The sequence below is a fragment of the Ambystoma mexicanum genome, chromosome 12, assembly GCF_040938575.1.
Source record: "Ambystoma mexicanum isolate Mex_15411 chromosome 12, UKY_AmexF1_1, whole genome shotgun sequence".
NCBI classification, from domain to species: domain Eukaryota; kingdom Metazoa; phylum Chordata; class Amphibia; order Caudata; family Ambystomatidae; genus Ambystoma; species Ambystoma mexicanum.
The window spans coordinates 629,523,531-629,549,072 of NC_090936.1; the positions used below are offsets into that span (position 1 = coordinate 629,523,531).

The 25,542-nt window shown below is 45.1% G+C and overlaps 1 protein-coding gene across 1 annotated transcript in view; it reads right to left on the reverse strand.

Moving 5' to 3' along the window:
- AASS (aminoadipate-semialdehyde synthase) overlaps nucleotides 1-25,542 on the reverse strand; it is a 950,357-nt gene that overhangs the window by 578,332 nt on the left and 346,483 nt on the right. The window contains exons 9-11 of the mRNA XM_069629092.1: nucleotides 19,574-19,722; nucleotides 857-979; nucleotides 332-443 (exon numbers count right to left, since the gene is read on the reverse strand). Of these exons, the coding sequence (XP_069485193.1) occupies nucleotides 332-443; nucleotides 857-979; nucleotides 19,574-19,722 (384 nt within the window). The remainder of the gene's footprint in view (nucleotides 1-331; nucleotides 444-856; nucleotides 980-19,573; nucleotides 19,723-25,542) is intronic.

The window sequence follows — 25,542 nt, forward strand, 5'->3', positions numbered from 1 at the left end:
TAAACTGGAAAGTGGCCCAATAATACAGAAATACAGGGGACAATTTCAGGAACATGCCCACTCCTTAGCACACTGTTATAAGTAACAATCCCACTTCATCAACACGCCAACCGCAAATTCGCAAGAGCACATTTGTCAATGATGGCCTTGCATATAATGCACACACTATGAACTGCCAGTCTCCCTACAAACCATCCCCCATATTACAACTATGGCCTCCAAGCGTCACCTTAAAATGAACAAAATAAATCACTTCGAATCACTTATCTTTGCAAAGGATGCCAAATGCATGAAATCCTACAGATATTTCGTCCTCGTGCATGACTCTTACCATCTCTTGAATGTAGGGGAAAAGCATATCTCCAAAGCACTCGGTTGCCTCGAGGGGAAGCTGCGCAGGTAAGTTATCAATTGAACACATTAGGATCCCACAACCTTCAACACTGAAAAGGCAAACATACATCCTTGCATTATTATCCACCAGTTTCCTTGTGCTCGCAATTATTCTAGCAACCTCATGGAGGTTTGGGTTCTGGTCTTAGTTGCTAGTAGACCAAACGCCTTCTGACTACATTTTTTTATTTGCATTTATTGGAAGACCAGTGATGTCAATTTCGAACAGAAACTACTTACAATAACACATTTACAGATGGCAGAGGCATTCCCCAGAAGGTTACCCATACTGCAGCTGAGAACAAGTGGTGAGCCCGTTTAAGAGGGTGCGAACAAAGCGGTACACAGGCAAGGGACAAACAAAACGCAACGAAATCTATGTACAACGTGATTAGGAAAGGTAACAATAACCTAAGCAGGGCAAAAATAATAATTGTAAACTAAAATAATACATCTTTCCAACCTGTCATGAATGATGTGCTGGTGCGCATCATACATGCAAAACGGTGTGTCAATAGAGGTGCACTCAGTCATGAATTCAATAGATCCTCCAGTGTCTGCCGAGATGTCCCCAATTGCAAGTAACCTAGGTTTTTTGGGGGGAAAAAAACAGAAATGTTCATACACAATGATTATCAAATGTGAAGTCACATTGAACACAACAATGGAAAATTAAAGCCTCAGTGGTGAAGTGGCTCTCTGACGTTTGGCGACCTTGGCCCAGGTGGCACCACAAGACAAACAACCCTGGAAAAGCCAATGGCTTTGGTATATTCATACGATAGTGGGTTTGCGAGAAGCAATGGAAAGAGGGACACTGGAAGAAAGTGGGATTGTGAGAGGGCAAGGGAATGGGCAATGACAAGGGAGGAAAGAGGCGCAGGGGTGGAAAAAGTAGTATCATTGTTGCCATATCTGAGGTCATCCTTGTGCTCAGGGGCTGGGCAATGGCGTGGGTGGTTCAGTGTTAAGGTGGCATAGCTTCTACGATCGACTGAAGTTCAAGAGTTTTTGTTGTGCTAAATCGACACAGTAATTTCACTTTAACCAAACTGCTTTCACGGAATTTCATGAGTTTTGTGATGCTCAATCTCTAGGTATCAGCAGCCGCACCCTTTCTCTTGTATAAACGGTTAAATGCCAGTTCCTGTAAAATCTTCATTTTCTTACCAGAGCTACACAATTTGGGGTTCTAAGCCACTGTGACTGATAAAGACTACACATTCATTTTCTTCCCCCTGCCCCACCTATCTCAATACGCTTTGTTCCTCTGCAACTACAAGATATCCCTTTAAAATGTAAACTTGCCATTATAAACTGGGTTGGGTTTTAATGTAGCGCTGCATTCAATCACTGTTTGGTCAAGTCTCAGCTACAACTCTTTCTGGAACAGCGTGTCCATCAGAGCATTCACTTTCTTGCATGACCGTCCTATAATGAACCACACGATCCCTAATTTTCAATTACCACATACCCTCGTCCCCAATCTTAGAAACCTGGAAATAAACCTTTCAATTTTTTCATAAACCTTGTGATGTTTTGGAAAGTAGTCCTTAATTTTCTCCTTTTATACAGTAGGATTATACTTTATAACATGATAATTATTGAGTTCCTCCTATTCACATGTTCCCTTCCTGCCCAAAAATGTAAAACATTTCCATTGATTTTTTTAATGTATACATTATATTGATACATCTGAATTCTCTACTGAAATATCGTAATGTTTGCCCAAACAGTCTGTAATTACCTTTGCACGGATGGTACTAATATACAGCAAACCTTTTCGATTATCATTGATCTTTTCTCACTTCTTCCCAATTCAATCTAAACCATCCCTTCATATGCATTTGTTCATACATGGCATATGTGAAAAGATGTCCATGTTACTTTGAGATTTTTACGCCCTAAAGAAAGTAGAGATGTTCTCTACCTGACGCGAAAAGCATGCCCATTTCAAATGACCCACAAATCCACATGCTGGATGCGATCCCGCCTCTGCAGCACATGTATGAATTCAGACGAGTCCAGTTTTCCATCTTTTGGCCACATTTCCCAGCTCTCATTCTCAATCCTTTGCACAAACCAAACACATAATTGTAATTAGATTTAGAGAGCAAACCCTCTTTTATGTACAAAATGTGCGAATACTTTCTAAATTTAATTAAAATATTCTTCACTTATCCACTGAGCACTCCCTTTATTAGCATTTCTCAATTTTCATGCTCGAAAATATTTTAATGCTTTTTTGTCATGCTCAAAAAACAATGAGGGGTCTCATCACTATGTCGGAAAAAGGCTCAAACAAAAAGGGTTTGTTGGGCATCAACAAACTCCACGCCTTAACCAATCCACCCAAATAGCACTCCCTGCATCCACGCTGTCTTCAAACATTGCTCAGAAACCAGGTACCATTTAAAGTCGATTTCTTTTTTTAACAGATGTTTCCCTCATATTGTCACTCGCAGTCGCGGCCATCGCCGTGACTGGCGTTTACTTCCGCGTTGGAGTTTGAGAGGTCGTGGGGGAAGGTTGCTTTAGTCCCTTTTTTGTGTTTATGGCCGCAGCTCCTAACGCGATACGCAACGCTGCCGGGAGTATAAAATCCCTGCCTCCCGGCAGGTCATTGCGTTGCAACCCCTCTCCGTTGTTTACTTAGTTTCTGGGTCCTTCGCTCTTCCTCTGCACCTCGCTTTGGATTCTACTAGGGGTTAATATTTTCCCCCACGCGGTTACTTCTCATAGGTGTCCAGTCACCAGTAACCTCCATACTTTGTTTCCCATTGCCATCCGCCGCCCCCCTTTAGGCGGCGTCTCCGTTCCCGTTCTCGTTCTCTCTCTCTCTCTCTCTCTCTCTCTCTCTCTCTCTCTCTCTCTCTCTCTCTCTCTCGTTCTCTCTCTCTCTCGTTCTCTCTCTCTCTCTCGTTCTCTCTCTCTCTCTCGTTCTCTCTCTCTCTCTCTTCTCTCTCTCTCTCTCGTTCTCTCTCTCTCTCTCTCTCTCTCGTTCTCTCTCTCTCTCTCTCTCTCTCGTTCTCTCTCTCTCTCTCTCTCTCTCGTTCTCTCTCTCTCTCTCTCTCTCTCGTTCTCTCTCTCTCTCTCTCTCTCTCGTTCTCTCTCTCTCTCTCTCTCTCTCGTTCTCTCTCTCTCTCTCTCTCTCTCTCTCTCTCGTTCTCTCTCTCTCTCTCGTTCTCTCTCATCTCTCGTTCTCTCTCTCTCTCTCTCGTTCTCTCTCTCTCTCTCTCTCTCTCTCTCTCTCTCTCTCTCTCTCTCTCTCTCTCTCTCTCTCTCTCTCTCTCTCTCTCTCTCTCTCTCTCTCTCTCTCTCTCTCTCTCTCTCTCTCTCTCTCTCTCTCTCTCTCTCTCTCTCTCTCTCTCTCTCTCTCTCTCTCTCTCTCTCTCTCTCTCTCTCTCTCTCTCTCTCTCTCTCTCTCTCTCTCTCTCTCTCCTAGCTCTTGAGTCTGGTCATCGCGGGGTTTCTCTCCCGTGCTCCCGTGTTCCTCCGCAGTGCCTCTCAGAAAGACTTCTACCTTCAGTCCGGACTTCCCAGCTGCTGTTTTCCTCGCCTACTCTCCAGGTCGACCGCTACAGTGGACGTTTTCAGCGTTTGGTGATCTTTCGCTTCCTCCTCTTCATCGGTGGACTACTGGCCCTCTGGGAAAAGTCTTGGCACCTCTTATCAGGGTTTTTTCCCCTAGTGGGTTTTTCCCTGCTTTTTCTGGTTTGATTCCGGAGAGGGGGTCACTGTGCCGCTGTTCACACCCAGCGGCCACAGTGGCTTCTCTCCGTGACAAGCCCTCGCACCAGAGGAAAGAGAGAGACTACCTGGCACGTCGAGGCCTGCAAGATACCATCGACTCGGAAAGCCCAGGTGAGGAGAACGTGGGTACGGAGGGAACACAGTCAAAGGTACCCCTTAAGTCACAGATTGCAACGCCAAAGAGTATCACGATGTCAGCTGACGAACAAGTCCAAGAGTTATGGAAGGCATTTCAAGCGATGTCCCAGGAGCTACAAGGGGTCAAGACTGAGAACGCTTTGCTTAAACAAATGGTTGCGGCTAGGGAACCTACTCCCTCGGAATTGCCACCCATGGCACTGTCCTCGGGGAAATTTGATGGCTCCCCAAAGAAGGTAAAGGAGTTTCTCGAAGCATGCCTGGTTCATTTTACGTTCAGACCCCGTACCTTTGCTACAGATCAGGCCCGGGTGGGTTTCCTAATAACCAACATGACGGGAAACGCTCTTTCCTGGGCCACCCCTCTGGTGACTAGCGGAAACGCCATTCTGCAGGACTATCCGGGGTTTCAGAATCTTCTCAAGCACACCTTCGAACGACCAGAGCTCTCCTTTACAGCCTGCGAAGACCTGTTGGATGTCAGGCAAGGCTCGCTAGACGTGTTATCATACATCTCCTCTTTCAAGACATTAGCAGCCGGGGCCGGATGGCCCGAGACAGCCCAGTATGCCATTTTCAGAAGAGGACTGAAGGAAGAAATTAAAGACGAGCTAGCCAGGTCTCCTCGTTCTCCTACTTTCTCAGATCTACTTTCTGCTGCTCTTCACATAGAGTATCGCCTTCAGGAGAGACGAGTTGAACGTCGTAAGCAAAGGACTCCTGGCCATAACTCAGACCCCTCTGTACCCGTTCTCCCTGGTCGCTCTACTAACATCATTACGGAAGAACCTATGCAGATCGGCGCTACCAGGGCGCCCTTGTCCGCTGCTGAAAGACGTCGCAGAAGAGAGAAAGGACTGTGTGCCTACTGCGGATCAGAGCAGCATTTTCTCAGAGACTGCACAGAACTGTCAATCAAGAGGTCGGGAAACGACTACCCTCGGCGTTAGCAGGGACAAACGACCGAGGGTCTTTAAGAAATCTCCATCGTCCCTATGTTTCTCTGTCAGTGACCTCTTCCGAGTCTAAGGAAGACTCCAGGCTAATGGTCATTCCAGTACAACTCAACCTCGGAAACCATCAGGAGGAGACACTGGCTCTGTTGGACTGTGGCGCGGCAGGGAACTTTGTTGACACCCTGTGGGCTGACAAGGTGGGCCTCCGTCGGATTCCCCGGGCAGAAGGTCAGAAGGTGGAAGGAGTAGACGGTTCGCCTTTGTCCTCAGGTCTTATCACCCATACCACTGAGGAACTCACTTTGACGATCAACCAACATAAGGAAGTCCTGAGTTTTGATATTATCAGAGGGGCCCATTTTCCCATCATCTTGGGCATTACCTGGCTCCGACGACACAATCCTCTGATTAATTGGACCGAGAACCAAATGAGCTTCAATTCCCCATATTGCGCTACTAACTGTTGTTCTCTGGAAGGTCGGGCTGATCTTCAGCCAGTCAAGGTGTTTCCCAATAATCATGTAGGTATCCATGCTTTACCCAATTTCTGCTCGGATTTTTCAGACGTTTTTCAGGAGTGCCTCCATGCCAGACTTCCACCCCATCGGCCAGAGGACTGCACTATCGACCTGGAGCCCCATGCCTTGGTGCCATTCGGAAGGATGTTCGCCCTCACTCAGACCGAGAGACAAGTGCTTCAGAAATACTTGGATACCAACATGGAGAATGGTCTCATACAACCTTCCAAGTCTCCAGCAGGAGCCCCTTTGTTTTTTATAAAGAAAAGAGATTCCACCGACCTTAGACCTTGCATCGACTACAGGGGTCTAAATACAGTGACAGTCCGTGACCGGTATCCGATGCCCCTAATCACGGATATTATTGAGGCAGTGCAAGGTGCTCGAATCTTTACCAAACTGGACCTACGAAACGCTTACCATCTGTTGCGGATAGCCAAGGGTGACGAATGGAAAACTGCGTTTCGTACTCCTCTGGGCCTATATGAATACAAGGTAATGCCGTTTGGCTTGGTGAACGCCCCTGCGGTATTTCAGAGGTTCATGGACCGGATGTTCTCCGACATGCTTTCCATCTCGGTCATCATCTATTTAGATGATATCTTGGTTTTTTCCCCTAATATGAGAGAACACATAGCACAAGTACGACGAGTTTTGGAGCGTCTTAAGGAAAACCATCTTCTGGTCAAGGAGGAGAAGTGCAGATTCGCGGTACCTTCGGTACATTATCTGGGATACGTGCTATCAGAAGAAGGGATCGCCATGGATCCTGACAAGATGCAAGTGATTCTTGGCTGGCCGGCCCCGACCTCTGTCCGGGAGGTTCAGAGGTTCTTGGGTCTTTCAAATTACTACCGAAGATTCATTCCGAACTTTTCGGAGGTGGTGTTTCCCATCACCCGCCTACTCAAGAAGACGGCCTATCCTTTTTCCTGGTCTACTGAAGCAGAAAGAAGTTTCTGTCATCTAAAAACCCTCTTCTGCTCTGCCCCGATTCTGCAGCATCCAAACCAAACTCTTCCATTTATTCTGGAGACGGACGCCTCCGCTATCGCTGTAGGAGCAGTGTTGCTTCAGTCTTTCAACAAGGTGGAGCATCCGGTCGCCTATCTCTCTAAGACTCTTTCTCCCAGCCAGCTCAACTACTCGGTTCTGGAGAAAGAATTGTTGGCGATGAAATTGGCTTGTGAGGAATGGAGGCACCTTCTCATGGGTGCCCGTCATCGGTTTCTCATTCGCACTGACCACAAAAACCTCAAGGCTTTACAGGACATGGAATGTTCTAACTCCAGACAAGCTAGATGGGCCTACCTGTTTTCGCAGTACGACTTCCAGATCACGTACATCCCTGGGTCTCTCAACCGTCTGGCGGACGCTTTGTCTCGCAAAGATTCCCACTTGGAAACGGTAGCGGTCAAGTCTGAGCCGTTATTCCACAGAAATCGGATCTTAGCCACAGTGAGTTCTTTCCTTCAGGAGGTCAAGGCTGCCGTTGCGCAAGAGGCTCCCCAGTTCTCTTTTTCCGTTGATTCTCCTTTCCAAATCAAGGACGGCTGGGTCTTCTACAAGAAGAAGTGGTATATTCCTGAGGGGTCACTGCGCCGGAAAATCCTTAAATGGTGTCACGACTCACGTCTAGGTGGACACCGAAGCGGGAATGGTACGTTGGAACTCATCTCGAGATCGTTCCAGTGGCCCAACATCAGGAGAGACGTGTTTAACTACGTAAAGACCTGCCCGACTTGTGCCAGTGTCAAATATGCTTCCGGGAAGCCCCTAGGACTTCTTACCCAAGCAGAGATGCCGACTCGCCCGTGGGGTCTCATCTCCACGGACTTCATAGTGGAGCTTCCCGACTCCGAGTCATGCACATGTATCATGGTGACAGTGGACTCTCTAAGCAAGCTAGCCCATTTCTCTCCTCTTCCAGGACTCCCTTCGGCCACCAAAATGGCAGAAACCTTTGCCCGAGATATCGTTAAGCATCATGGCCTCCCCGACAAGATGATATCCGATCGAGGAAGCCAGTACATATCCAAATTCTGGACGGCTTTATGTACTCGATTGGGGATGGAAAGGGCCCTATCCTCAGGGTTTCACCCCCAGACAAACGGCCAAACGGAGCGACTCAACGCAACTTTGGAGCAGTACTTGCAATGTTTTATTTCCCAGTGCCAAGATAATTGGGTTTCTCTACTCCCTACGGCGGAATTCGTGTACAACAACTCCAAGCACAGTGCCACTGGCCTATCACCTTTTTATTGTGCCTATGGCGTTCACCCGCGTTATCTAATGCCCGAGGTACCCAGTTACTCCAACTCTCCCACTGCAGAAGAGGTGTTAAGAAATCTCAAGGAGGCCAGGGAAAGTGCATTGATGAGTTTGGCGGATTGCAGACGGCGGAATAAGACCGAGGCCGATAAACACCGCAGGGAAACACCTTCATGGAAACCGGGGGACAAAGTGAGTTGTCCACCAGATTCCTTCCCAGATGGACAAGGCCTTCTAAACTATCTCCTCGTTTCTTGGGACCTTTTCCCATCCTCTCCAAGGTCAATCCAGTTGCCTATCGTCTACAACTCTCTCCGTCTCTCAGACGCATACACCCTGTTTTTCACGCCTCTCTTCTTAAACCTTACTATTCAGATCCCAATCACCGGTCTCTCCGCCGGAAACTACCTGTCACTACAGCCGACCAGGAGGAATACGAAGTTTCCGCCATTCATGATTCCAGATTCCTTCATGGTCGGTTGGAATACCTCCTGTCATGGAAGGGTTACCCAAGGTCGGAGGATTCCTGGGAGCCAGCTTCCCATGTACATGCCCCTCAACTGTTGGCCAAATTCCATCTCTTGCAACCAGGTAGGCCTGGGCGGTTGCACTCTAGGGGGGGGCATACTGTCACTCGCAGTCGCGGCCATCGCCGTGACTGGCGTTTACTTCCGCGTTGGAGTTTGAGAGGTCGTGGGGGAAGGTTGCTTTAGTCCCTTTTTTGTGTTTATGGCCGCAGCTCCTAACGCGATACGCAACGCTGCCGGGAGTATAAAATCCCTGCCTCCCGGCAGGTCATTGCGTTGCAACCCCTCTCCGTTGTTTACTTCGTTTCTGGGTCCTTCGCTCTTCCTCTGCACCTCGCTTTGGATTCTACTAGGGGTTAATATTTTCCCCCACGCGGTTACTTCTCATAGGTGTCCACTCACCAGTAACCTCCATACTTTGTTTCCCATTGCCATCCGCCGCCCCCCTTTAGGCGGCGTCTGCCGTGCTCTCTCTCTCTCTCTCTCTCTCTCGTTCTCTCACTCTCTCTCGTCCTCTCACCTAGCTCTTGAGTCTGGTCATCGCGGGGTTTCTCTCCCGTGCTCCCGTGTTCCTCCGCAGTGCCTCTCAGAAAGACTTCTACCTTCAGTCCGGACTTCCCAGCTGCTGTTTTCCTCGCCTACTCTCCAGGTCGACCGCTACAGTGGACGTTTTCAGCGTTTGGTGATCTTTCGCTTCCTCCTCTTCATCGGTGGACTACTGGCCCTCTGGGAAAAGTCTTGGCACCTCTTATCAGGGTTTTTTCCCCTAGTGGGTTTTTCCCTGCTTTTTCTGGTTTGATTCCGGAGAGGGGGTCACTGTGCCGCTGTTCACACCCAGCGGCCACAGTGGCTTCTCTCCGTGACAAGCCCTCGCACCAGAGGAAAGAGAGAGACTACCTGGCACGTCGAGGCCTGCAAGATACCATCGACTCGGAAAGCCCAGGTGAGGAGAACGTGGGTACGGAGGGAACACAGTCAAAGGTACCCCTTAAGTCACACATATTGAGGAAAACGCTTAAACATTGTGGGATTTTCTAAACTGAAAAGCCTTCACTCCAGAAATCCAGAAATGTATTATGGCATATAAAGGTTTTGGGTGCAAGGGCTTCTCGCTCTTCAACACATTATAAAGACACTACTGGACCGATTTTCACCAAACCCACAAGGGAATGCACTCTTGTGCTTCCTATCACGTTTGAAGCAAACTTGGTGAAAAGCCACATAGCGGTTTCAGCTGGGAGGATGTTTAAACAATCTGTATTTTCCTATGTGACAACCAGTACAAAAGGAGAAGCACACTTTTTTTGCATACTTAATATCTTCTGAACTGTTGGATGGATTTGCACCAAACGATCCAGTTTTTGGGGTCCAGGTCTCCCCTGGTCCAATTACTGTAATCCCTCCCTTCTTGTGTTTTCAGCCAAATAGAGGGTGTCCTTCTACCCTATATCTTGACTGTATCCTTATGGGTCCTACTGGATCGATTTACAACTCCTAAATGACTGTCAATGTTGCAGGGGAACTATTTTATCAATTGAATTCCCATTGCTTGTAAAATGCAAATTATAATTATTATATAATTGGTTTTATAACACACTTAATACCCCAAGGTTTCTAAGCACGGACCCGGGGTCGGACCGGTGTTGCTCCACATCGTCTTGCTTCCAAGGCGAGCCTGTTGCCCCTGAGCTATTCACCCAAGCCAAATTATCCAATGATCTGAGCATTGACACTTACTTCATAGTAATTCAGGGGATGGACAAGGCCCATATGTCAGCAACTGAAATTAGACTAACATTTTGAAAGCATTTCTACTTGATTCTGTTGCTGGAATACGTTTTGTTTGACAATGAGGTAATCTACATAAACACAAGAAAACAGGCACCACTTTTATGTACCATCAAATATTAATACTGAGCAGTACTGAACATTCATGCTTCTTTCAGGAAAGGTGAGCCCACTGTGATGTATCAGGCGTATTCATCCCTTCTCCCCCAGAGGGCGCCACCCCCCTTTGAGGCGAATGAGGTGAATTTAAAGACAGAGATATATGACAAAAGACAAGAATATGATAGAGTTTACCAAGGAAAGCCGTCATAAACTTAGCACTTAAGTTCAAGGAATGTTTTGCAAGAGTCCATAAAGGAGATATCAAGAGAATATCCAAGCAGATTGTTTTAAGAAACATGTGTTTGAAAGATACATTTCCATAAAGAGAATGCAAGGAGACGAAAAGACCAGGAGTAGACAGACATTCTTTTGGCCTACTTTGATTAGGGGTAGGGTCCGGTGAAGTTAGGTTTGTACTGGGATATTTGTTTTGGACTTCCTGACGACAGCCGTGCACCTTTAGTTATTTAGATAGGCAGGGTAATTTAGCGATAGGGCAAGGTAGGCCTTTTTCTTATAGTTGAAATAAAACTATAGATATACAACTAAGGGATATCCCCTTATACAACTTTCCCCGTAATCGCACATTATTGATGGCATATTACCAAATAGAAGTAGAGAATTCAAAATGTTCTATTCAGGACGTCAAGTCCCATAACTCCAAGAGTACGGGGACGAAGAAGAGGGCTGAAGAGCAGTGCAGGCTTGAAGGTCAGGCAATTAGGCTTAACAGCCTAGACCTGAGGGAGGTTGAGACACATAAAAAGCTCCCTCAGGTGCATGCCGTTGGATGTTGTCGTGGTTGGAGAAGCAGTAGCAGTAGCAGTGGTAGAGCAGAAGTAATTGCTGGGGCAGGAAGATGTGGCAGAGGAAAGCACGTTGCTGGCAGAATCCACAGCAGTGGGAGGAAAGAAAGGATGCCGAGATTTTCCATCCATTTATTCCAGTTATCAGTTCTGAGTTGGTCCTTTTCCCCCAAATTCTGGACTGCAGAGGTTGCCCAGCAGGGAGCATATGCTGTGAAAGCTTTCCCCCAGGTGAACCCGATTGCAGAGCGCTCACAGCTAGAAGCGTGCAGCAAACCGGGCCTGGAGGCTGGTGTGCTCCAGGTGGTGTGGTGAGCCGAACTCCGTGCCTGTGTGGTGGGACCAGAGGCAGTGTGCTGAGACAAGTGTGTCCAGTCGATAAAACACGTGTAGTAGAAGTCCTGCAGCCTGTGACAGAGGCTGAGGAGCCAGTGAATTTTTTCCGCACGTCCCAAGCCTTCAGGCAGTGCAGATGGGAAACTGTAACCTGTTGCTTTTCACTCGCGAGCGAGTGAAAGTGAATCAAGCTCACCAAAGCATGTCAGACGATGGAGTGCAACAATTGTAGCACTCGCATATAGACAAATACGCAATGGAAGGATGTTTTAAACCCCAGAGGATAGAAAAACAGCTTTTAACAACGTTAATAATGGTTGCATGCACCTAAAAGTGAATTTAACGCGAAGACAAGACCTCAGTAAAACCATAACATTGTATCTTGTGAAACCAAGTATTAAACCTCATCATTGTGAACCAAAGAGAACAAAGAAGCATCACCTTAAGCTCAGAGGTGAACAAGCATTGGCCTCAGTCAAAAGAGACTAAAGTAAAGGTTTCTTTGGGAATAACTGTTGCTATTAGAGGAAAAGGTGCCGATATAACATTCCTAAAAGGTAGAGCTTGTAAATGAATGACTATGGTGTGGAAGAAACAGCAAATAATCATGAGCTCACACTGCCAAAGCCAATAGAGGTTAAATTGAAAGTACTTAGTTGGTGGCTTGACAAAAGGCAAGAGTGGTTGAAAAGCAGCTCTAGAAGAAAGTTGGAGTTAAAAAGGGCATTGGTATAAATGTTGTTTTTGCTATAACGTTGTGAAGAAATGTTTAAGGCTGTTTAACGATGAAGAAATGTTAACCTTTGAAAGATTCAGTGGAACGGAAACTTCAAAAGCAGTGAAGTGAAAATTTCATGGTTATTTCTGAAGGAGTTAGGTCTGACAGGACAGTGGACCAGACAGAAGTGGAAGTAGAAGACTGGGTGTGGCTTACCCTGGTAATAGAAGAAGTTGTTGTGTTTCATGGTGCAAGCGAGAAACACCATGAAGGGAGCTGTTGGTGTTTACTGAGTCAAGAAAGAAATACTGTGGTACTTTTGTGGAGTAAGCAGTTGTGTTACATGGTGCTGCAACAGAAGCACTATGGAGAGAAGTCACCTATAGCTTATTTGGGTTTTAATCAATCATATAAATTGCAACAGAAATCACCCAGACCAAGAATCTCTTTGGTAAGGTTTAAGGAACATTGAACTATATATTTCCCGGAAGAAAAGCATCTTTTCTGTGTTGAACTGTGGAGTGTTGGAAGTTTTCTTTAACAAATTGACTATCAAGAACTGTGTTGGACCGGATTTTCTTGTTTCGTGTTATTCAACGGAACTGACTTTGACCTAAAACCTGGGGAAGAGGAGTTTGCTCAGGTTACAAAGACTTTGAAGGTGTTGCAAATACCAATATTGACATTTAAAACTGCTGTATATTTTCTTGTTTATGTTTAAGTGTGAAGGCCAGAAATGCTATGCTAGAGTGTTTTTACGTAGTTTATTCAGGCAGGGAAATCCCCCGATAGAGTAGGGCAAGTGAGGTGTTGGATTTACATTTTTGGTTTAATGAAATGTCATTGTTTGAACATTCCTCCAATATGTGTCCGCCTCACACTTCTGGCCCCTCACATATCGGACCTCTTCAATCTTGTCGGCACTCAGTTTCTGAACACATGACTATTTTCTACCACCTGCGTAAAACACCAACATTTTAGATTTGGGGGTGTTGATGGTGTGAGCACTTTTCGCAGTGTAGAGGCCAGAGGCCTAAAGAAGATGGTGAATGCCAACCCTTGCGTGATCTAATAAGAGACTTATTTGCATACGTGACCCAATGCATTTTCTGCCAAGCATTGAGGGAGAGACAAACCCTGCTTCAGCAGGTTCTTCTCCTATGTCTGATAGGAATAGGTTGAATAATAGGGGCACCAGGACACATCCTTGGTGCAACGCATCTGATGTTTGCATTATTTTAGATGCGTTTCTCCCCTTATCCAGTCTCACTCAATGTTTCTGAGTGAAGTTGGATTACAATACACAGCACATTATTGGGAATGCTCCTTCCTCAATTTAAGCCAGAAGAGATTTCTTTCGATTTTATTGAAAGTCATCAGTAAATATGTGAAGACAGTGTATAAGTCAGAGACTTTAGTTTGCCAAACCCTCTACTACAGGTTATTAATCAAAAAGCCTGCAGCCATGGTCCCAACCAGTTTGTGGAAACCAAGTTTATTCGGATTTAGAATGCCCGAGTTGTTTGCCCATGCTGAGAGATCAGCTAAAACCAATGAGGCAAATGTTTTTGACTCTGAATCCATCAGAGCTACAGGTCTATAGATGAGAGGGTAGAGTTTGTTTCCCTTATTGAAAATTGGGATGATCGTTGCTCTGTGCCTTGAGTCTGGAACTTTTTGATGGACTAAGGCAGATTTAAAGACTTTGTGCGGGGTGGCTGCCCAGAAAGTGGGATTTCTCTTTAACACTATTTTACGAAGCCTCCCAGGGCCAGGCGCCCTTGAAACACTAAGTTTGTGAATGATTGCATCAATGTCCCCCTAGTCAAACTCGAAATCCCACACCCCTATTCCATCTTCAGGATCATGCAGGGCCAGAGTAGGGCTATATAATTCGGGAAAAAAGTGGTTCACCCATACGTTTTGTAACCAAGGGTAATACCATCAATCATCCAACATCTGCAGAGAAGATTAAGATCAATATCTTCACAACATGCGATAGTGCTAACATAATCTACATGATTAAGTGCCCATGTGGGATCTACTGTGTCGGACAGTCGAAACGACAAGGAAAACTGAGATGGAGCGAACATAGATCTTGCATCAGGAACAACAATATGAACTCAGCGGTTGCCGACACTGGGTGGAAAAGAAGCACAACATTTCACAGATTCGCTTCCAGATAGTAGAGATAGTCACGAAGCGGGGTGCACACGCAAATCTAGCTGTAAGACTAGATCAGAGGGAGACCTACTAGATTGAGCGACTTGACGCCATGGCCCCTGACGGCATTAATGAGGAGACCAACTTTAGGAGTCATTTCTAGCCTTTACATGTATCCCCACAAAATGTCTAAAGGCCATTCCTTTGATTTATGTATTTATCTTTTTGCAATTGATTATGGAGTTTGCTTGTGCAATTCATTTCAATATTCAGTTCATCATATTTAATGAGTCTCAAGCCATTTACATCTACAACTCTTGAACTCTGAATCAGTTTGTTAAATGAATAGATTGATGTTATGTACTATTTGAGCTTTGAAATTGGGGAGGAGATCAATTGTTTTCCTTACTCTCTACTCACTGCAATTCAGTGCGCTATTTTTCAGAATAAGCGCATCCCAATTGTCACTATGCTGAATCAGGCCAGTTATAGCTCAAGTACCAGCTGGAGATCTATTTTGTCATGGAAATATTTCTTACAGTCACTCCAACATAATCACATCACAGAACATGTGAGAGGACAGATGGGACCATCAACATCACCTATGTGATGTTTCAACATATACACTGTTTCACAGGGGGATCCGTTCATATTATGTTAATACTATGTGAATAACCATTTAGCCGCTCACTGTTTGCCTTCCCGTACGCCCTACCTGTAGAACACGCAGGACACGAGGCGTACGTGGCATCATTACATATGCGTGACGCCACGTCGCCTATTAACGATGGCAAAATTATTACAAACATTAAAGATGCGCTCAAGGCTCAGGCTCTCTCCAACCTATAGCCATGCAAACAAGATCTGCATCGTGGCAGGTAGGACCACCTGCCTTATTTACACAATATATACACTGTTTGACAACAGCAGGTTATACAACTAGCGCATTTTCTATTTTCTATTTAGAAATAGGTAGAGATGATCGACCCCAGATGTAAAATTGGATGACTGCATGCTCCCAGGTAAATATCTGCATACAAGGTTTAGACACATTCAATCACTCATCCTACCATTGAACACAGTCCATATTACACGCATGTTTTATGCCATTATTTTTTGTAGATGCTTTAAGGGTTTTCCACATCCAGGTAAATGATTTGTTTGCAAACCACAGAGCTTACTTTAGAGTTCAAATTGATGCATTTCACATGCATATCCCCTCCTGTATCTCTCGCCTCGCCCGTTACCTTCTTTCTCATGAGCTAGCATCACCAGGTCTTTCTCCAGGATCAGGGCGACCCTCTCATTCAGAACAACTCCTGTGTTCACTATGAATCTTCTCGATTCTTCCTCGCGGCTCTGCAGAGCCAGCGCTGTAGCAGTCTTGGTGTTGTTTCTGTACTGGACAGTCCACCTCCCACAGGTCACACCACTGCTCACTCGGTTCTCCTTCTCTAGGTGTCTGCTCTCTCCATGCCCCATGGATACACCCACTGGCCAGACCCGCCCGACAAATGATGTCCCGCTTCACAGCAGCTTCCACCTCCTCACTGATTCGAACGTTCCTGGTCTCAGAACTGTTTTGTAGTCCTTTCATTTTTATATTAGACTTCTGGGTCGTCCCCAGCAGAGTATTAAAGTCCATTCGCTCTTCATGTAGAGCATTTGTCCGTGCTTGTTAATCGTCAGTTTGGTTGGCTTCCAACCATTGAGCGATCAGCATTACTCGCTCACTTTTCTTCTCAGTATTTTTATCAGTTGTTTCTTCAAGTTGAATGTTGGGTCTAACATTAAAATAACAAACAGTGACTTGTTCTGATGGACTTCTCTGAATCCCAGATGTTATTGTCAGCCCACCAGAAAGAGTTTCAGGGAGTTCCTTGACGGAACAGGTGTCCTTGACCTCAACAGGGGAGTGTCTCCCAGTGAGGTTCCACATAATGCCACCCCGAGGGGGAATGTTGCGTAGTGGGCTCACCTTCATAGCCTAACAAGGAAAGGCTCCCCTCTGGTGGGAAGTGACAAAACCCTGTGATTCGTGACAGAGTCCTCGTCTCAAAGGGGAGTCACTTCCAGTAGGGCCCCACTTGACAAACCCCTAGGGTGGGTTTGGGTGAGCAGGCTCCCTCCCTAGGTTCAAAGGGGGTGTCTCCCCAAATGGGAGAAGGGACAAATACCCTGGATTCATCACAGTATTTAGGAATACAAGTAACGCAAGATATATCCAAAATAGACCCTCAAATCTATAACACTGCAATTAAAATCTCTACAGACCTTCTATAGAATAAACTGCCATTAGCGCTCTCGGGTGCATCAACGCAAAAGAATGAACTCTCCCCCCAAAATTCAACTATCTCGCGCAAATGATCCCTTTCCCCCCCACATACGACTATGCGCCAAATTGGGGAGGAGCTCTAAAATTCATCTTGAAACACAAAAAAGCATGCTTGACAATTAAGGTACTCAAAGCAAGCAGCAAGAACGTAGTGCTGGCCCTCCCATCCTGGGCAATCAACTTCTCACCGCTCAGCTTGTCTGGGGCAAAAAGTGGCTCGGCAACCTTACCATCACAGGTTGGATGCAGATGAAGGTCACTCTCTGGTGCATATTGCCCGTCCCCCTCAAGAAACACCTGATTGCAGGTAAGACCCTAAAAAGTTGGCATATAATACTACGTCGTATATCAAACTTCAAATTCAACCCGCGATGGTTATCTGTCCCAGTGACTCTAATGCTAGCAGCCAAAAAGCATGAGCAAGTCACTGTAGACACTGGCGATGCATCACTGATACGGAATTATACACAGGCTAGGTCTCCAAAGAGTTCCACCCCGGCCTCTGCCATCTTTGTGCACTCCTAACACTAGCTACCCACCCAGCCCTCTCCTTAGATCAGACCTTTTGACTTTTTTCTATATTAATTTCCCCAACAAATCTGTTATTTAGCAACAACTTTCATCCTTTTGCGAGAGTCATTCTTTCATCCACCTTTTTTCCCCGGTTTTTAAAAACGTTTTTTTCTGCACATGTTTTTTCTAAAATCCTTCCCCTAGGCTACACCAATAACATGTTTGTACTATCCAGGTATCATTCCTTCTAATCATACACTAAAATCTTAACAGCTACTAAATGTTAACCCCCTTACCTCCACATTTTAACATGTAGCCTAGCATTTTCTCTTTCCCTTTGCCCAGGATGTGGACATGACTATTTTTGAAGAAAACAAATTCTCCTATTCTCCTCTCGCTCTCAAAATGTTTTATGACGGCTGGATTCCTGGGGTCCTTTAATTGTCAAACCACAGGAAAGAGGGGCCTATGCGCTTATCTGATCCACCAAGCACACTCATGGCAGGAGATCTGTTCCATTCCACATGCAGTTTAGATTTTCCTCTTTCATTTAATTGTAGCAAGATTTTCTGCCATAATCTCCCTGTTTCTTTTTAACGTCTGTATGTAGTGTGTGAACACATGCGAATAGCTGGACTGAGGAGATAGGAACATCCTCGTTGGCCCACAGAGAAGCTCATCCAGATGAATTACCAATTGTGCCCAAGAGTTTTATACCATAAGATTTCGAAACCGCACAAGGATCAACTTGTATTCTTTTGGATAAACAATTCAAGTGCAATACAATTAAATAATAATAATAAATATTATACAGACACACAAAAACCACAGTTCTTTCCAAGGCTTTCGTAGCAGGCTGCCCAGACCCAGTAACCAAAGCATAACTTTTCTTTGCAAAATAAGTCCATATTCCAAACCTCTAGGGTATAGTCTAAACTACCCCTGGGTAAAACCATGCCCAGTGGGCCGCTATGTGCCCATTTAATGATTTTTTTCACCACATTGTGCTGCACTATATCGACAGGTCTGCATTGGAACCAGGCTCCAATATGTTTGATTTTTCAAAATGTTCATTTTAATCAGCCAATCAAAGGCCATCCCGTTCACTTGCGTGCACATCAGTGAATATCTACAGATCCGCACACAGCCAAAAATATTTAAAGTATATTCTCTTGAATTGAAGTTTTAAGGTTTAAAATCATGAATGAATGCATTTAAATGCCAAAATATACTTAAGTCGAAATGATCCAGATTAAAAAAATGTAATAAAAAAGCAAAACTGGATAGATGATTACCAACCCAAGCAATGCACTCAAATTGGCACGGATGCCAACTCTATGTGCCAAGATTTGGTGCACATCTATCCAGAGTTTTGTTCTGTAGCTGAGAATATGAGAAATATAAAATAATTATATAAGTATATGTATATATATATCTCACGACTCTCTTTTTGAGGAGGGGGTAGAGTAAGTGCAGAGTGTTGAGTAATTTCGGGTAAGGTGAGGAGTGGGTAGCATACATTCCGGGATTTATGACTTTCCAGAATAGGGTGGTATAGCACAGACAAGTCTAACGAGAAGCAAAAGGACGGAATGCTGGGAGCGGTAATTTTATTACCGCATAATGGCAGTAGCGCGCAGCCAAGGGAGAGTACAGAGGATGTAGGCCATGTAAGGGAGCGGGTGTGTTATGCGATTTCCCAGGCTTGCAGCAATGATGTGAAGACCTCCAAAGGTTGGCTTTCCCGGCACAGAACTAGTCAACAGCCCTCAATCATGAGGCTTCCTAAACTGGGAGATGGAAAGGGAGGAGGGAGGAGAGAGCGAGAGCGCGAGAGCGCGAGAGCGCGAGAACAGAAACAGACTGAAAGAGACACCAATGCTTCAGAAAGACGAAGAGAAAGAGCGAGCAAGATCACCAAGACCACTGAAGAAGACAGAACGCAATATTTGTTTGTCTCTAAAGATGAAGTCCTTGTGAAGGTTCATCTTCTTACTGAAGTCCTCTTTGGTGGGAAACAATACATGCCATTGTTACTTTAATATGTTTGTATAAGCTGCATACACCGCATCTGGAACACAATTATACTATGCTCTTCTTGTGCAGGAATCACAAAAGGCACGACGTCACCTCGAGCTGTGAGACGGTGAACGCTTACACTGGCTGGACAGATCACAACTCTCAATTCTTAGAGTAGCAAAAGATAAACGTAGCAACTTACAAATATAATGCATACGCACAATTAAGATGCCTTACTTGTGTGGCAATTCCGGACACCCCTCAGTAGCCTTCGGGGAGGGTTTCAGGGGAGCTAGTAACTTTTGGGCATCTTGACGGGAGAGCAGACGAGGAGTATGTGGGTCCCAGTATATTCCATTAATCAAACAAGTAGTATAGGGTGCAATCTGTGGAGAAATATACAGCCCATTAGATGCATTACAAGATATTGCAAACCATTCCTTACAGCCATACCTTGGTTCTATCGTCGCTTTTCATTAGCTCTGCAAAAACATGGTTTACGAGTCAAAGTTTACAATACATACATTAAATGAACATTCTATACCCCAATCCCGAGCTGGTCCCTTTGTCCATGGTACAGGTTTCACTGTGTTTGAAACTATGATGTGTAAACCATTTAAACTGTGGTCTGGGCTTTGTGCAATCCAATTGTCCACCTAGGGTGCCCAGACATCCTCACATGCGCTTAATAAACTCCCGTCTTACTCCTGATTGCAGCGCCTGTTAAGAGCGTGAAGAGGTGAACCCACAATCCATTCCTCTGAGGGGCGGGACTTGTCTTTAGTTTCTACTTCCTTTTGATCATACCAACAATATACGAAACAAAATGTCAAGGAATCAGAGAGGCCATAAATAAAGCATATGGTGAAAGACCTGCGACAAGGTCAGAAGACTGACCTTGTCACGGGGGAGAGGGAGGGCTAGGGACCCTCGCAGCCTGAAGTAGGCGGCCTCCCAGAGTGGAAGCCAAAGTCATTCCTACCTCAGATGGGGAAGGTGGAAGTTGAGAGTGCCCCAGTTTCTGATCCCTCTAAACACATTACCATTGGGTAGTCACCCGACACCTCTTCATGCATATGCAGGCCAGTTGTTTCTTTTCACTGCAGGCCACAACATCCATTAACAATCTGGATGGACCAACTGCACATGACAGCCCACAAGATCGTCCAGACAGACGGCTCCAGTCACCAGATCTTCTCAGACCCCCAGAGGAGAAAAGAACCGCTATGCAGAGCAAGTGAGTCCACACTCGGCCACAAAGGGCCAGTACACACCGTGAACAAGCAGCTGCGGCAAAGCTCCCAAACATGGACTTTTTCAAATCTGACGCAGAGCATCTCCTTGATGTAAAATCGAGACACTCAACACTTAACTTTGACTCAGCCGTGGAGGGGCTCTCCGACATGAACATTTTCCAATGCATGTCCCTATTCGACCAGCATGGTGGACCCCCACACCCTCCCGACGCAAAAAGGAGTAGGGTTTAGCCCAATTTGTATGTATTCTGATGTATGGAACATTTCCTGGTTGGTGAAGACAGCAATTTTTGCCTAGGGAAGTGGACCAATGGGGGAGGAAGGGGGGATGGAACTGGGGACAGTAAACAGAAAGGTATGGAGTGTTCAGGTGAGGTCTGAGAACGTAGTGGTGACAGACCAAGAGACCAGAAGTAGGAAGGATGGTGGAAAGGAGTGCAGAGACGAGTTTCAGAGAAAGGAAGGTATTCGTTGGTGAGAGTGAGTGCTAGTGTGTGTGTATGTGTGTGTATGTGTGTGTGTATGTGTGTGTGTATCTGTGTGTGTATCTGTGTGTGTATCTGTGTGTGTATCTGTGTGTGTATCTGTGTGTGTATCTGTGTGTGTATCTGTGTGTGTATCTGTGTGTGTATCTGTGTGTTTGAGAGTGTTAGTGAAAGAGTAGAGGGTGAGTGGAACATAACTGAGTGGATAGTATTAGTGGAGAGTAGCAGGGGAGAGAGTAGGAAGGATAACAGAGGGTGGAGGTAGGTTGTAGAGATAGAAAGGGACAGAAGACACAGAACGAGTGGACAGAAAGTGGGTGGAGTTGGAGAGTAGTGGGAGGAAGGGAGAGTATAGAGAGATTCAGGGAGAGGTCCACCAGGATATGCAAGACGACAAAGTGGGGCTTCAGTGTGTGGAAGACACAACACCCACGACCCCTTAGAACTAACCCAAAGATAGGGTAGGTCACACCTAGGAATTCAGAGAGCAAGATTATATAGACAAGGCGGTTACCTTTACATCTTCATGAATAGCAAGGCAGAAATTAGACAGTAGGGGTAAACAATCAGAGATTAACATGGGAAGTAAGGATGTTTGGGTTCTGGAGGGTCTTCCTCTAGACGAGAGAGGAATGGACCTCAGACCCTCTTTCAAAAACTTTAATAAAACCCCTTAAATGGTCTTTTGTGAATTGTTGCAACTAAAGCCATCTGCAACAGACCTTCCATTAGAAAGCAAGTGGGATATTACAACAAAGGGGTAGGATATTGTTTCGAAAATTTATCTTGAGGCGATCACAATGGGGGCATTCAATAACCCAGCAATATTCTAGTAGAACGCGTCATAACATCCAGCAGTGACTGTACTATTAAACACTGTCACACAGTAAGAGACTTTATAGATAAAATATATCACTGTTTTGAACATTCATTTTTACAAAGAAACGCCTACTGAAAACACCCCATCATAATATTCACATGCCAAACACCTGTGGCAAAAAACAGAATGTTTTTTATCTGTGTCCCAAAAGGCACAAGAACAAATGGGAGTCTCAAGGCTAGTCCAAGGGTCTCTATTGTAGTTTCATGGGTGCTAGCATCGTCCCCTTTTCTCTAGTCTCCGGGGTTCTCCTCCCTAGCTTGTGTCCATCTCTCCGGTTAATTTTACTGAGCGGTAACGCCTATTGTCTAACAGCTGTCTTCTGGTAGAAATTTCTCCTTAAAGGCCAGTTTACCAACTCCCTCCGGGACTTCCCAACTCTCCCTACACTATTTAATTGCTAGTGTTCAACAAAGGAATGGAGATGATGCCTTTCACTGGCTTCATTGAACTTGCCTAAATTCATTTACATCCACGCTCACCCCTTCCTTCCTACTCTCTCTACCTACCCCTTCTATTACCCCTCTGTCCCTCTTATATTTCACTCTTCCTACTGCTCACCTCCAACCGTTGATGGTCTTCCTACTTCCCCAGATATTCACTACTACTCTCCTCCTCCCACTGCTACTCAGACCATCCTCCTTTCACCCAGTACCATTCACTTCACATGCACTCCTTACATTAACCTCTACTCATTCGCCTCCAAAACACACACAAACTGCAGAGCCTCTTTCGCGCTTCACAAAATAACTCACCTGCTGTAGCAGTCTCCTCCACAGGTTTTTGTTGGTAGCTCTCTTCTACCACCTCTGACCTCACCCGGAATACCGACCTCCTGCATTTTCTCATTCAGCCTTAAATCATCATCCTCCTCCCTTCTGGATTAGTTGACTTTCACTGCTGTGAGGGGTCGGAAATGAGAGACGGACACACAGTTGTTGGGCTCTTAATCAAAGATATTTTTATTAAATAAAAATGGGTGGGAAAAACACCTGTCTAGCCCTATTCTAAAGAGGAACTTCCCTATCTAGAAACGAATACTAAGGATCTGTCTGCATCACGATGTCAGTAACTGAAAAGTCATCCTTGTGTCCAAAAATGTGCAAAAAGCAAAGTGTAAGAATGACTAACAAAAACGTTCTCCAAGGTAAAGACGCTTGGATCCAAAGGATGGTCACCTTCCCCTGGATTCTTAAACATGATGGCAAAATGCATTTTCAGCTAACAGTGCCTTTGTGTCTTCACTGGACTCAAAGTTCTTGTTCAAGCAAAAGGTTCTGTAACAATCTTTCTGTACGGAAGATTACCTGCAATACTGCCCAGCAAAGAAACTTTATGCAAATTTAAACTGCCTGGTATACTAGCCCGCCAGGACTTTTCAGGTATTTCACACAGTTTCTTGATATACCACAATAGTATACACCATGTGCTGATTGGTATATATTTGTGGTAATATTTTTACTCAAACGTACTTGCTCAAACTTCTCCCCCACATTGGTATCTCATGCGTCGGAATTTTTTTGGGGTTTACCTTCATACTTTGTCTTGTCGGCATTCAAACATTCTTCTCATTGAATCTTGCCTTTGTACTTTGCCTTGGCTGCATTCAATCAAACTTTGCCTTTGTATATTTTCTGCATTAGCAATCTTGTAACATTCAATCACCTGTTGGCGCAGCGGTCGGAACTCCTCAGGGCCTCAGCTGTGTTGGGCACACTTATTGGCGTTTTCCAGCATCTCTGACGTTGCCCACGCTTCTGCGTTATGGCTTCGAGGATGGAGTGTGCGGAGTTCCCTTGCCGCAAATCAGCTGTCCCACACCATCTATCCTTCTCGGTCCGGGATGAAGTCTGCTGCCTTGCTGAGTGACTGACCCTCCAGGAGCTCCAGCCCTGCTCCCGCTGTTGCAACGGTCCTTCCTGCTCACATGCAGCATTCCTCTCCCTATCACAGCAGCCTTCTCTGCACTACCAGCTCTGCCAGTGTGCTTCATGTTCAGGAGCCCCGGTGTGGATGGCAAAGTCTCTTTCTCTGCGCTACTCGCTGCAACTATTCTCCATAGCACGGTTGTCATTTTTATTTGTCCTGCTCAAGTTGATACATTTCTTTGGGCTTTTAGCTGCTGGATGGTTTCTCTCATGGTTGTCACAAAAAGGCACATCAAAAGAAAAAGGTCATGTGTGAGTGAGGGTTTAGGTGGGGGCCTGAACCAAATGACAACAGGCCATCAAGAACTGTGGTATCAGAGGTTCTTCCTCATGGGGAAGGGCGTGGGGGTGGACACCGACTCTTCCAATGAAGTCATGTCATGTCCCCGGTAGTGGTCTCCTGCCATGTGATACTCCCTCATGAAACCACAGTCAGGATCAAGTAGCGGCTGCTGTCCCCTGACCACATGGGAGGTCACCGCTGGGGATGGCTCCACTGGATTCATCAAACTACCCGGTATAATGCTAGCTTTCCTCCCACATTGTGTGTGTAATTCAAGAAAAGGGGAGCAAGACCCACCCACATTTTCGGCGCAAGTGAGCTGTATGTTGCAGATGTGATCGGGAGGCCGGTGTCCCAATACGTGTGATGGTTCTTATCCTCCTGGCATCTTTTGGTAAGTTTATTGGTGGGGTGGGTTCTTTTCCCCTTCGCTTTTCTTGGTAGTGGCAGATGTGTGTGCCCTGCTCAAGGTCCCTCTCTGGGGTTTTTTCCGTTCCTGGTCACAGAAGAGTGAAGATGGACAGTATATGCTTGAGGACTAAATTCAGAGTCCTAAGGTCTGCACCCTATTAGCTGCCACATTCCAACTGAAAGGCTGGGTAATTTCTCTGTTGTGTGGTGTTGGTGCTCCCCTCTCCTGACAAGACTAGTACCCCAGCCTTGTAACATCTGATAATTCTGTTTTTATTTAAAATAGTAAATCAAAATTGGAGGTGGTCCCTTAACTTTATTCTTGGGAAATCTACAGAAAAGAAGAAAAAAACAACCTGCCTGATATTGTCTAATATTTAGAATCACAATGCACACAAACATTCCATTCGTACAAAAACAAAACTAGAATAACTATTCTAAACAAAATATATGTAATCCTCTCCAAGCTAAAAACATTAAAATGATCACTGCTCGTCGGCATCACATTTCAATAGTTTCATCAGAAATGTGCAATATATATATATATATATATATATATATATATATATATATATATATATATATATATATATATATATATATATATATATATATATATATATATATATTCACTTCATTTTCTCTAACACCATCAACATGTTTTCACATAAAAAAACATTTGATTCACACAATGTTCTTATTCACAAATAAATTCTACTCTGGATGTAGTTTAGTCTGTTTCTAGTTTAGGGGTTTACTTTCTACAAGCTGGGGATTAGGATATTTTGGAGAGCACAAAATCTAGGTTAATTTCAAATATGTCACGCAAGCGCATGAGTATAACTGAGGTAGAACAGAATCAACACTTCATTTGAACTTGGCATTAGCCATCCGCTTAAGGCAGCATACTATTGTTTCTGTGCAATGCTATTTGAAAATATGCCATTATTTTGTTGGGAATAA